The sequence below is a fragment of the Lontra canadensis genome, unplaced genomic scaffold (genome assembly GCF_010015895.1).
Source record: "Lontra canadensis isolate GAN:19392208 unplaced genomic scaffold, GSC_riverotter_1.0 scaffold118, whole genome shotgun sequence".
NCBI classification, from domain to species: Eukaryota; Metazoa; Chordata; class Mammalia; order Carnivora; family Mustelidae; genus Lontra; species Lontra canadensis.
This window is the reverse complement of record NW_022631112.1, coordinates 2,787,920-2,801,241: the sequence shown is the minus strand read 5'-3', so window position 1 is coordinate 2,801,241 and position 13,322 is coordinate 2,787,920. Positions and strand designations below refer to the sequence as shown.

The window sequence follows — 13,322 nt, the reverse complement described above, 5'->3', positions numbered from 1 at the left end:
TAGTTATTCCTCCTATCACCCCCATGGGTGAGGCGTCATTTTTGTCTTCTCGGTTTGCAGACGGAGAAGCCAATGTGCAGAAGGGGCCTTTTGCCAAGGAGCCTGGCTCTGGTTCAAACAGAGGAGATTCCTGGCTCCCAGCATCTAACTTCACTTGGGGTGACGGGAAAACAGTGCAAAGGAATCCTAGAAGGCTCAAGCCACCAAACTCCTCTGGGTGAGAGACTGAATTTATACTCTTTTGGAAGGAGGTGGAGTCTACAGAATGACTTGCTCACTAGATTGGAGTGGCTAACATCCTAGTGACAGGCAGCCACCAGAACGGAAAACCAGAGAAGCCTGCTGCTCTGCTGTAGTGCTCTCCCAGAGAGACAGGAGCTGAGTCTTCCAGACCGTGTCCGTGGCAGACATCACTAATGGATCACAGCACCCTCTGTGGCTGAGCCAAGGTTTGGCTTCTTAGCGCAGCCCTCCAGGCAGCCTCTAGCAATCAAGGGGAAATGGTCCATGAGCCATCTGCTACCGGGAATCTATTTGCCACCGGGGCCGCAGGGCTTGCCTGGGCTTCTCTTCCATTGTCACTCTCCAACCCAGCCAGAGCTGCTCAAGTTCTATCCCAAGCAGGGCGGGAGCAGCTGCCCCACTTCTGAACTCCATCCAGCAGCCTCCGAAGAGGGTGTCGTGGGAACTTCCCTGGGGCAGAAGAACAGGATCTTGCCGCCCGTGCCACTGACACTTGATTGCCTGGAATCCGCCCGATGTCATCCCTCACCCGCCGGCCGCTCGGCCTCCTCCTCAGACGGCCTGCGCCCTCTCCTGAGCCCGTCAGGCCACACTTCCTTGCGTCCCTTGGAAACTTCCAGCCCAAGCTCTGCACTTGCGTAGGTTGCCCCCTACTCTCCCCTTCTCTGTCCATCTTCTCTTCCATGTGCTCGTCCCTCTCGTCCTCAAACCCCGGCCCGTGCAGGAAGCCCGCAGCGTTGCGGCTCACCGAGCTGTCCGCCTTTCCTCACCTTCCGGCGCTCGGTGATACGTCATCTCCTGGAGCCCTGTCACCTGCTTGTTCTCCCCCCAAACCATAAAGCCCCCGAGGACAGAATCTAGATCTTCCTCTTCCCTCACTACTTCTTACCGTGCCAGCCACACTACACTTTTTAGTGAACTGAATTAGGGAGTTGATCACCGTGTTACAACTGGGGAAGCGGGCAAACTGTTAAGGGGCGAATCTGGCCCACAGTCCTGCGACCAAGGGGAGAAGAGGGCCGACCTCCGTGGGCTGCACGCGGTTGTTCTTTGTCCTAGAACGCCGTGTCTGCGGGACGGGCTGGAGGCACGGTGACCAAGCCATAATGGAGGGCATTGCGTGTGACAAGGGAACAGAACGCATCTGGTATTTTATTTCGGTTTCTGGTTGGCGGATCCCAGACGGATATGAGAGGGGCACGCCCAGGGTGGATGGGATCTCAGTAAGGATTTTGAGAGACTGGTGGGAGGTCAGGACCCTGGCAGGGCATTTAGTCCTTGACCCACTTGGGCAAACTCTTAAGTAGTGCCATCTCTAGGACTTCCTTTTTCCTATTTTTTCTCTCTCTCTCCCTCTCCCTCCCATCCTCCCTTTTTCCTTTTCCTCAACAAAAAGAGCTTCCCTGGGTTTATGAAAAAGAAATATTTTAGCAGGAATCTGGAAGGTTCTCAGTAGAAGAAGCAACTTGCCATCTCAAAGGTCTGTCATGCCCAGTGCTTGGTAGGGGTGTGTGTGTGTGTGTATGTGTGTGTGTGTGTGTTTATAATAGCTATAATAAATACATGCATATTTATGTATTTATTATTAATCATATGATATATTAATATTTATTATATAATTATATAATGTTAATTATATGATATTTTCATATGTTAATTATATAATCTATTTAATATGGGTTAATTATATAGTTAATATATATTAATTATGTAATGTATATAATACATAAATAATAAAAAATAATATATTTGTTTGTCTTATTTGCTTTTTTTCCCTCATGGTCACCCTAGTTGTTTTCCATAGGATACTACATCTCACCCTCTACACACTGCTTTGGTTGAGTAGTGTGGTTCATTTTGTACCAACATACTGCAGCATTCCCTTAAGGGAAGTGGAGAAATCCAAGTTACTCATGGAGCTTTGAGAGTAAAGGACGTAATCTTTTCTCTTCTTCACAGCTTGGCTTTTTTGATCACTTGAAGCAATGTCTCTTCCAATGTACAGTTTAAGGAAAAGGGTATTGCATTCAGATCCTATAGGTAATCTCAGGACTGGTTTCCTGCAGTCTTAGCCGTGTGACTCAGACATGTTCCTAACTTCTCTGGCCCCAGCTTCTGCAACTGCCCATTCCAAGGTGGTTGAGAGGATTCAGTTGAATCCTCTGAACAAAGCACCTTGTTCCTAAGAGTCATGCTTCCCCGCCGTTGGGGTTTAGAGTACAACTGAGTCAACAGACTTGTTTCTGGCATGGATTAATAATTCACCTCTGACATTTAATACAAACCAGGCATCACTTTTTTTTTTGGCCCTGCATTATAGTCATGTTATTCTTTCCATTAAGTTTTATGAGGCTTAGGTGTTCGTGGCCTACAGAGTGGTGGATTTATAGAACGTGAGGTCTGGAAGAGATTTTACAGATCAACTAGAATCCAACCCTCTCATTTTATACATGGAAAATTGGAGGTAAATAGGGGTGAAATGATTTGTTCAGCAAACTAAAATATAATAAATAATAGTCATTTTTATTCTTGAGGCACCTCTATGTGCTAGACACTTAGCACAAGATACCACATGCTAAACATTGTTCAAGACATTTAATGTATGCGCTGTCTGAGCTCACGCAGCTCCGAAGTGGAAAAGAGGGAAATCAGCCTCAGGTCTGGCTCTTTTCACAGCCGCTGCTCCTTCTACACAGCCCTCCTCCAAAGCCAAACCTCCTCATTCCCAGGAAACCACAAGAAACCTCTGATTTCCCACAAGTGATCTTTGGAATAGGAGGTTTTTAAACCATTGAAAAAAACAACTTCCTCTTTTTTTCTTTTAACAGAGTGACCAAAAGACAACATCTTTTCTCTAAGTGTCATTGGGAATATGATTTTGAGGCTGGGGGTTTTTTGTGCAGGAGACCAGATTTGGAAGGAAGTGCTGGGGCATAGAGGCAGACAGATTTATAGGAAATCAAGATCCCTGTTCTATTGGACAAAACCTAATTAGCTCTGAACTTCCCCTGCCTTGCCTGACACGTCAAACTTCAAGAAAGATACTCACATTAGGGAGAATGCAGAGAAAAGCAATTTCAAGGAGGTTTGAGGATCACTAAAAGCGACACTAGAATAAATAAAATTAAAAGGTTTCTATAGACCAGTAAAAAAAAAAGGATAAAAAAGAATTATCCAGAATCTATAAAAATCACCAAAGGTAAATGATAAAGATTGCTTTGCCAAATCTAGAAATTTCACCCATTCAGTCATCCAAAATTTATCAAGCATCTACTATAATTGGGGAACTGAAAACTGGGGGCTACCGCAATACAAAAATGTACGCAATGTACATAAAGCATGAACTTTTCCTTAAGGCGCTCCTCTGCTCACCAGTGAAAGAGAACAGATGGCCACACACAGCTCAGAAGCATCCCTTAAACTTCATCTAAAATTTTTTTAGATGGAGCTATGCTCCTGGGGGGTTTATGAATTATCAGGGAGAAACAAGACAATAGAGGTGAATAAAAGTCACTCAGGCTAGACTGGCGGGATGTACCTGACCTCTAAGGCTGACATTGGGAAGACAACTTGTCCAACCACAGAAGATCCACAGAGAAGATAAACTTCAGGTAAGAGATTTCTACGCCGGCATCACTTCCCTCTCCAAAGTCTGGTCTACTTCTGTGTGACCAGTGCTCTGGTCAGTACCTGAATACTTGTCTTCTCCTTGCAGGAAATTGTGACCGTGCAACCAGCTGGGGTCTCGGGAGGTGGCTCAGTGACCTCACCTGGTCTCCCGCCTGCTATAAGACAGTACACAGCTCTGCTAGACTCTGCTTCCTTCCGTCACATTTGTGATGGGCAGATAAGAGATCCTCATTTACTACTTCTGGACTGTGTGAAGGCTGGGGTCAGGGACCTGCACAGAAACCACCCTCTAGACCCAAGGCAGGAGACCAGGTATTAGTTGCCGGGCATTGTGAATTTCTCCTCAGCATCTCAATTGGCATAATGATGAACACCTACAAGGCTTTACTGTCATCACCTTAATACCTTGGCAGGTTGTCTTTGGAGAGGAGTAGTAAAAGATGCCTCCTGGATCCATGACTGATGTGTGGGTCCTAGAAGGCCCTGCAGACCTGCTCAAGTGAAATTCAAATGGGTAAGGAATCTGTGATGAGTCTCTGAGCCCAGGCCAAACACACACAGATAAGGCAGATGTCCCCAGGGGGCTCTGCCTCCACACTTCCTTGGTGGCTTGTTTCTCAAGCAAAGCACCCAGAGGAAACACTGCCCATCTCCCCCACCTCCCCTTGCACAAGTCACCTGCTGGGCCACACAGAAGCCAGGCCACCTTTAGGTGTAGGCTAGGCTGAGGAAGAAGGGCCCACTTGTAGTATTTGCTCAGATCCTTACGCCAGAGAGTGTAGCCTGACTCCTCATGGCCTCATCTCTCAGTTCCTTCTTCCCTCAACAATTCTAGCTGGTAGAGAGAAGGCCCTGGGGCCAAGGACTCTTGCACTGAGGGCAAGCACATTCCTGCTATTTGACTGACCCCTTTCCCAGCTTTGTCTGTTCACCAGCCAAAGTCCTAGATGGTGGAGAATCCCCCATCAGCAACCTCCACCTCTCCTCCAGGGGACAAGTAATGACGTGATGATGAACAAACAACTCAATCTACCATCCTTTTCAATCCTACTCCCTGCCCCCAACTTCCCACCATATAGAAGAGAGCAGAACTTCTCTCCAGGAATTGGAATGAACAAGACACTCAGAGTATGAATGGGGAGAAGTTTTCATCACAACTTCTTTCTCCTTCATATTTGCAACTCCATCCCCTTCCTCTGGCATCATATGGAGAAAGGGAGGGCAAGACCAGCTCTGTGGACCTTATGACCTAACCCACACCTGATTCCCGGATGGAGTTTATGGAAACAATCAGAGTACCACCAGGCATCACCACTGGGGTTTCTGGGGGCCCTGACAGCTTGATACACTAAGAGAAGCACAGTAAGTCAGTGCCTAAGAGCTTGGACCCAGTAGCCGGATCACCTAGGTTGGAATCCCAGCTCCTTCATGTACCAGCTCTGTGGCCTTGACAAGTTACTCAAATTCCCCATGGCTCAGCGTTCTCATATGTAAAACAGGGCAAATAATCACACTACTCAGAAGGCTGGTGTATGTTAGAAGGCTGGTGTAGAGTTAGCGCTGTGTAAGTATTCACTATTGTTACTAATTGTGGCGATCGTCACCTCAAAAATATCCAACCAACTGCAAAGAAACAAGTGCACAAGGTACAGGCACTCTCTCTAACTGTCAAGGAAGGTTGTGGGGAAGGAAGGTGAACTGACAGGCACCCTCCAGAGGACACTGGCCGAGACACCAGAGCAAATGTGAATAATATCTCCCCACTGGAGTTTCACAACTCCAAAACTCCAAACCTTCCCTCGAGGAAGATTTCTGGGGCCTGAGTTTTGCAAATCGCCTTCCCGGTGAGTCAGCCCCCTCCTACCCCCAGGCCAGTAGGCCCACACTTGCACTCACAAGAGCCACTTGCCTCGGATGGACACACCCAGGCAGCCGGAGCACACCACGCTCAGGAAGGTCTGGCTCCGGGATGGTCTTTCCCCCCACGACACCTGTCCCTTCATTCCCCATTTGACTCCCTGTGTCCAAGCGTCACTGGACAGATGATCCCTGGGGTAGGGAGGCAGGACCTGCCCCAGTTATGGGCAATTCCAGACTTGGCAAGCTTCTAGGGAGAGGAGACAGAGTTTGCTGTTGCCCGTGGGGTTCCCCAGCAGACAGCAGGCTTCCCTGGAGACTTATTCTTTCCTGAGCTGCAGGAGACCCCCAGAAATGGTGAGACGCTTCTGTGAAGCTCTTCTGCTTCTCTCCCAGCTGCCACCACCTTCCAGAAGCAGGCATGGTGGGAGGAGGAGAATCAGAGGGGTGTTCAAGGAGTCCAACCTCAGATCAGCATCTCCCAAATAACCAGACCTCCAAGCGGGCTGCTGCTGGGGAGGGTTTTATTTTGAGGCTTAAATTTGGGGGTTGGTGTCACCATCCTGCCTGGCTTCCGCCCCCTTCTTGGCCCAAGAAGCTAGTAACCCTGTCCTGAGACAGACGTCCCCAGCCACAGCAAGCAGCCACCAAAACCACAAATAGACGGGTGACCTCCCTGTTTGGGCAGACCAAACATGAGCCCTGTGGTGGGCAGCTGACCAGCCCAGCACCCTTCTCACCCCTGCCCTCAGCAAAACAGCCATCACCGACTGTTACCCTATACATGCACAGACGTATCTGCTGTGTTACGTATGCTGTCCAGCGTGCATCCGTGTAGAGGGCCAGGTTAACTCTGGATTCTGGATATTCACTTGAGTTCAACAGTTACCGCTAACCAGGGCCAATGCTTGGATCTGGGGTCACACATGCATACAATGAATGTGACATGATCCCTGACGTCAGGGGGCTCCCACCGTTCTGCAGAAGACAGATAAGACAGAGCATGTCCGGTTGGGGTTTTCCCCCTCGGAGAAGTGAGAAAGTCATTGCACCCCTTGGCCCACAAAGGGAAAAAGGCCTCCCTCTGCATGATTTTACTGCGCAGCTTCAAGGCTAATTAATTTTAGCCCAGTGGGGCCCTATGAGAAGCAGATACTGCATTGTCAGAAGTGAGCTTCCTGGAATGGCTGCCGTCCTACGACCCCAGCTTCTCAACGGGAGGTGACTTTACCCATCACCACCACCAATTTGACAATGTCTGGAGGCATTCTGGGTTTTCATGACTTGAGGGGGACAGTGCAAGACCTGAATCTAGTATGTGGAAGCCAGAGACACACAGCCAGCCATTACCCAGGAAACCACATACCACACCACGCGCTGGCGACTCAGGGGTGAGGGCGGTGGCCTTCTGACCACGAGCCCCCCAGTGCCTAACTGGCTGCAACAGTCAGCAGGGATGGGATAAATGTTTGTTGACGCTGTGGGCTGGTTCACTAACGTATTCGACAGTGGGTAGATAAGTAGCAGGGTGACAGAGAGACACGCCCTGCTTTCAGTCCTGCTCTTTCGTAGATTCAAATCCTATCTGGTCCCTACTGCCATCTCCTCTCCGTGGATCTCTCCAGCCCTGCTTATCGTGTGTCAGCTCGACAATGCCATTAGCCTGTCAGTTGGGTGCACCATATTCTACACACAGAACCACAAGGTTTTTGGCCAGAGGTGCCGATCTCATACACGTAATTCCCCCGTGGTACCCAGCACAGTGTGGGGCCCATAGAAGACACCTGACACATGCGTAAGGAGGGGCAAGCAATACCCACATGAGGGGTAGAGGCATGGGCTCAGACACATACCGACACCCACAATGCATGTGTGCCCACACGCATGGCACACAAGAATCAAATATGTAGTGTGTCTTGGTAGTTCACATATTGGGGTGATCAGGAAGTGGAGAGCAGAGGCATATGAATGTTTCTCCCCAATACTTCTCCATGTTTTCAGAACCAAATATCAATTTAATCGGACCCTAAACTGAAGAAGGCATTGTCAAGCTCTGAATTCATTTATGCAAAACACCTTGCAAAGGTTTTGACTCCTAATCACACGAAGCCATACATTTATTGGTAGAAAAATGAGACCCTTAGACAAAATATATACTATGCGTTAATTGGTAGAGTGTTTGCATATTTGAAATCCTGACTTTCCTGGGAAATTTGGCATGCCCAATCACTTTATCCATACCAAGCCAGATTCCACAACCACAGACTAGAAAACACTTCTTCCTAACTCTGTCAGGTTGGTCTGGCTTCCCATACCCTGGATGACCAGCTTTGGGGGAGGACATTTTTTTAAAAGATTTTATTTATTTATTTGACACACAGAGAGAGAAATCACAAGTAGGCAGAGAGGCAGGGGGAAGCAGGCTCTCCGCTGAGCAGAGAGCCCGATGCGGGACTCGATCCCAGGACCCTGAGATCATGACCTGAGCTGAAGGCAGAGGCTTAACCCACTGAGCCACCCAGGAGCCCTGTGGGAGGACATATTTTAAGAAAAATTTCAACTTGCCGAGTGAGTGGAGAGTGGGGTTCGAATTTAAAGTAGGAGGCACCAGGCTACCCTGATCGTTCTAAAGAACGCTTGTGTACTTCCTAGTCAAGCAGAGACACAAAAGAAATTGAGTCATCAGCTTCTCGCTGTGCAATCCCCAGAATTTCTTTCTGAAGCAGAAAAGATCCCCTTTGAGAACCATGCTTTGTCCGACAGCATCTGCCACCTGCTTCTGCTCGCCCTTGCACAAGAGCCACTTCCTTTTCAGGCTCTGGGTGGAGCTGGCTGACCCCAGGTGCTGGGGAGACATAACTTGCCAGCCTCTGTCTCAGTCCTAGCCAAGACCCAGACCCAGCCACAGCCCTGGCCTAGCCCCAGCCCAACACAACCTAGCTCCAGTCCCAGGACAGCCTCCAGCCCAGCCCAGCCCAGCCCCAGCGCTGCCCCAGCCCTGCCCCAGCCCTGCCTCAACCCTGCCCCAGCCCTAGGCAGGACCCCTGCTGGGGAAGCCCAGCTTGCCTCCCACCATCTCTACTCTGCCAGGGAACCCCAGCTTAGAACCATCAGCCCAGAAGCTGTAGACAGATCTGAAATCTCACTTGGGTGGCTGCCTTCACCTTGAGTTCCATACAGCTTTCAGTTCAAGATCCTTGACCTTTGTAGAAGATCATGTCAGCCCACCACCTGAGTCCTTAAGGCTTGCCCTCGCTGGGCCACATACAACCTGCTAAACACCGGGGGCCTCCGTGGAGCATGTGATGAGGGCCTTGCTAGGTTAATGCATCTAAAATGCTTGCAGGGTTAGGGTGAGGAACTCTGCAGGGGCTCTTCTTTAATTTTCAGGCAGGAGGGAATTGCCCTAACTTGTCTCTTAGACGAGAAGCAGAGCCTCTCCTTTTTTTCCAAGCCTGCAAATGAGAGCATGTCTAGAAGGGCAGCTGAACTCTGATAAGGCAATTGACTTATTTTAGTAACAAATAACTAGGTTGGCATCTCTTGACAGCTGTGGCCAAGCCTGGGGAGAAACAGTCCAGGGTAGGGCAGGGTAGGGCAGCCAAGAGTCCACAGAGCCTGCCAGTGGGGAGAGGCCTTCACACCAGGCTTCACGTTAGTTGGTCACATGGGACAGGGAAGGGAGGAGAATCACATACACACACAATTTCCCAAGTAATGAACCAAAGGAGCATAAGCATTGGAGTCTAACACTCAAATGTTAGACAATGGGAAACCCCATCCCCATGGTCTACCAGCTGTGTGTCCTTGGACAAGTCACACCTCCTCCCTGAGCCTCAGTTTCTTGATCTAGAAAATGGGGTTAAGAAAGTGCTAAACATATACAGGACTGTCATGAGGCTTATACAGAATAACTTATTCAAATCCCCCAGCTGAGCGCCTAGTGCAGAGCTGGTGCTCAGTAAACGGCACTTTCTGGGACTTAGCATTCTTCTTTGCAGTAGCAGCGTGAGGCTTCGAGAAGAAACTCTGCTTTGTGGTAAGAAATATATATCATTCTTCTTCTATTAAGCTCAAACTGGATATATTGTAGATTAAAATTTTTAAAATGTAGTGGATGTTTAATATAGCATTTAAGGTGTGAAACAAGTGTTGTACCCATTGCAGGGACAAGAGGCGGGGGCTCATCACTGTCCTGGATGGTACAGGTGTTTCAGAGACCCGTGGATGGAAAATGTCCAGCCCTCAGTCCATCTGCAAGAGGAAAAGTCACTCCTCCCTCCTTTTCAGGATCTGTTTCCTCCATGGGAAAAAAGAGGATTTTTCTAAATGGTCCTTGGAGTCCCCATTGCTGAGTCTATGACAATGAGTCAAGAAATATTTCTTGAATGAATGGAAGGGGATCTGTCATAAGTTAAGAATTTCATGCTGCCTGTGCTGCTTCTGCGTGGGGTGATTTGGAAGAAAATGGAACCTTTTCCTACTGGCTGCCAGCCTCAGACACACCTACTTGGCCCTGAGCCTTTGCAAGAAATAAGATGTCCAATGCGTATCTGGGGAGCAACCAAACTGATTGATGCTAACCTCAGCAATGATGGATTTCTTGCTTCTGCACCTGGGAAAACTCAGCCAAAGTCCTAACTCCCAGGAAGAGGGGTCTCTAAAGTCCACAGGGAGCAGAAGGGCCCCTGCCACCCCCAAGCTCCAGGGCCCTCAGATGCACCCCTCTTTCTCAACACCGGGGGCGCAATTCCCAAGCAGTGAGGAGAGGAAGAGGGGAGATGTGGGAGGCCTCGACCCCCTTGACCTCTACCTGGGGCCACTTTCTTTCCCCTGCTTATGACACCCAGTTCAAAGCGTCTATTCTCCAACTTAGTTTTTGGGTCCCGTGTTGGCCATTTCTCTACTTTTTGCTTTCTGACACGGAGGATGGAGGCCTTCTTCCTCCCCAAAGCTTTGTTCCTTTCCAAAGTTTCCTCGTTGTCTTTTGGAGGCGTCCCTCCTTACTAATCCACCCACACAGTGGGGGGCGAGGGGGGACTGGGGCAAAGATACTGCCCACACCCCCACCCCAGCTCCTCTTCCTCTTTCCCCTCTCTGCCTGCCCAGCCGACCTGCTGTTAAGTCACGTCTCCCTTCCGAGTCTCAGTTCCTTCCAAACAACGTTACAAGCTCATGAAAGTCAAAGCTCTGACAGTTATTGCTACTGGCACTTTTTCGTGCTTCCTCCAAATGATGCTGCCCAAAAGGACCATGAAAATGTGGGGCAGGGAATGAGGCTTCTGGTCTCTGGAAGAACTCAAGGGTCAGGACAGCCCCAAATATTTGGGGACAGGGCCCTTCAGAAGAATCAAGGAGACCGGTTGGAAGGAGTCAGTAATCAGGATCCTCAGAAACAAAGCAGAAGAAACGCTGGAAGGTAATACCCAGATAGACGTCCCTGGAGGTCCCAGAGAAGGCCGGGCCAGCGCTCTCCCTGAACTCCAGATTTTCTCTTCTCTGGCACCTGGAGCATTTTTGCCTTTCAAGGGCTTGTTAGAGCTCAGTTCGCCTTAAAGTCCTCCTCAATGGCCTCTGATCCACCTGAGCCCTCTGTCCCCAAACTCTTTCCAAGGATGTTTGGACTATCCATACAGTCTAACATGTTCCCAGTAAGCACAGGCTCATGGACCTGGGTTCACACGTGCACCAATCCTTCTGGCTGTGTGAAAACTGACAAGTTGCTTAACCTCTCTGAGCCTCGGTTTGTTTCCGTCCTGTAAAACAGGGCTAGTAACAGGACACTTCTCCTTGGGCCACCGTGAGCATAAAGAAAGTTAACACTTATGAAGATTTAGCACGGCGTCTGGCCCCCTGAAAGCATGTAGCAGACGGCGTCCGGAGCTGGCATTTCTTCTATTAGTATGATTATCATCGCTATTACTATTTCTGTTTCACCAATCTAACTCTTCAATCCTCACTCATCCCCAGCCCAAAATACCCAGGTAAGACTGTGTCTTTACTTTCTTGGTCCCCCCCAGAGCTGGGTTTAATAAAGACTTGCTGAGTAGAATGAACCATAGGCTGAGCTGTCTTAATGACCCAGCTGGCACTTCTTAAAAGAAAAATTAATTTTGCTAGCAATAAGCAAATCAGCCATGTAATTATCTGTACACATACAGACAAAGAGAAGGAAGGCCTGGAGTTCGGTCTCACCAGAATAGCCCACGAGCCATCTTGCACTCCAAAGCCCCTGAAGGTACAGACCCTGTTCGGATGGGGCACGGCAGCCCCAGCTCCGGGGTCCCTAACACGACCCGGATGCCCAGGCTCCCCTCCCTGTTCTGAGGCTGCCAGGCAGGGAATGTGAGCCACAGTACTGTCTGGGTTTCCCCTAACTGATTGGCAGAAGCAGGAGGCTCGCAAGGATCCAGTAGCGGGCTCAGTCACTGCCCTTCCTCCTCACACTCCCTGCCCCAGGCTGGCACCTCGTGGAAACCCAGAACCTCACAGAGCTGGTTCAAGTTCCCACAAGCGCTGGATAGGCAGTGACTGGAGCCAGCTCCAAGGGCGTTGGAACCCAGGCCCAGTGGGGAGCTCCAGGGCACCCGCACCCCTTTCTGGAAAGCTCATGGCCATCAGCCCTCACACCACCATCTCTACGGCCACCTGGCCAACAGCCCCGGCCCCGCCTAGCTCTGCCCTGCCCGGCCGCAGCCCAGCCAGGCTTCCAGCGCCCGTGGGCACATGAGCCTGTTGGTCCAGACACCGGTTGCGCGCACCCAGGAGTACAGTTACTTTCTGCCTTGTGCTCCGGCACCAGCGACCTCACCCAAAACCGCGCGCCGGCAGCCTGCCCGGCCAACTTTGTCGCTCTTTCTCTTTTCCTTTGAATCCAACGGCGCTTCCCTCCAGCACACTCTCCAACGGCTTAGCGCAAATCCTAGCCCCGCTCTCCGGAACCAAATCCACGCGACCCGCCTCCCACTTGCCTCCGGTCCCCGGTCCCTGGGACCAATTCAGCCAGGTGGCTACCGGGTCCCTCCGGGCCGCCCAGGCCACTCCCTCCCGCTGCCCCCCGCGGCACTCACCGATCTGCGCCAGGCTCAGCTGCAGGAGGCACAGTCCCCAGGCGAAGCGCCCCCAAAACTTGTCCATGGTGCGAGCGAACCGAGTGAGCGAGCGCGGGGCGCCGGAGGGTCGGGGGCGCTGGGCAGGGGCCGGCGGAACACGGGGCGAGCGGGCGGGACGGAACCTATCAGGGGCTGGGGTCCGGCTGGGCAATGAGGGCGCCTGGGAAGTTGGGTGCAGTTTTTATTCAAGGGCTGAAAGAGTGACCTAAGAGGGAGGAGGGAGCGAGCGCAGGACACACCCAAGCGAGGGGGCTGTGACTAAGCAGCCTACAGAGGTTTAAAGACGTAGCAGCCCTCCCCTGCGCTGGCCCTTCCGCCCCCGCCCCGTGCTCCGCCGAGACCATAAATCCGGGCGGCCTGGGCTGGCGCCGGGAGGGCTGGGGTGCCTGTGCACCCCGGGACGCACCGGGGTCTTCTCCGGGCCCGCCGGGAAGGCGGCCTCAGGACCCGCAAGGGATTGACTGAATCCCCAAACCCAGC

At 50.8% G+C, this 13,322-nt stretch overlaps 1 protein-coding gene across 17 annotated transcripts in view; it reads right to left on the bottom strand.

The window, feature by feature from the left end:
* The window catches only part of CD44 (CD44 molecule (Indian blood group)), an 84,060-nt gene extending 71,009 nt beyond the window's left edge, over positions 1–13,051 (bottom strand). For 3 of the 17 annotated variants that reach the window (XM_032840983.1, XM_032840982.1, XM_032840984.1), the window contains exon 1: positions 12,801–13,047. In XM_032840983.1, the coding sequence (XP_032696874.1) occupies positions 12,801–12,867 (67 nt within the window). In that variant the 5' untranslated portion in view covers positions 12,868–13,047. Of the gene's footprint in view, positions 1–12,800 lie in introns of all 17 variants that reach the window. The other 14 variants (XM_032840975.1, XM_032840976.1, XM_032840977.1 and 11 more) reach the window with 10 other exon arrangements.
* Between the last annotated feature and the right edge of the window lie 271 nt (positions 13,052–13,322).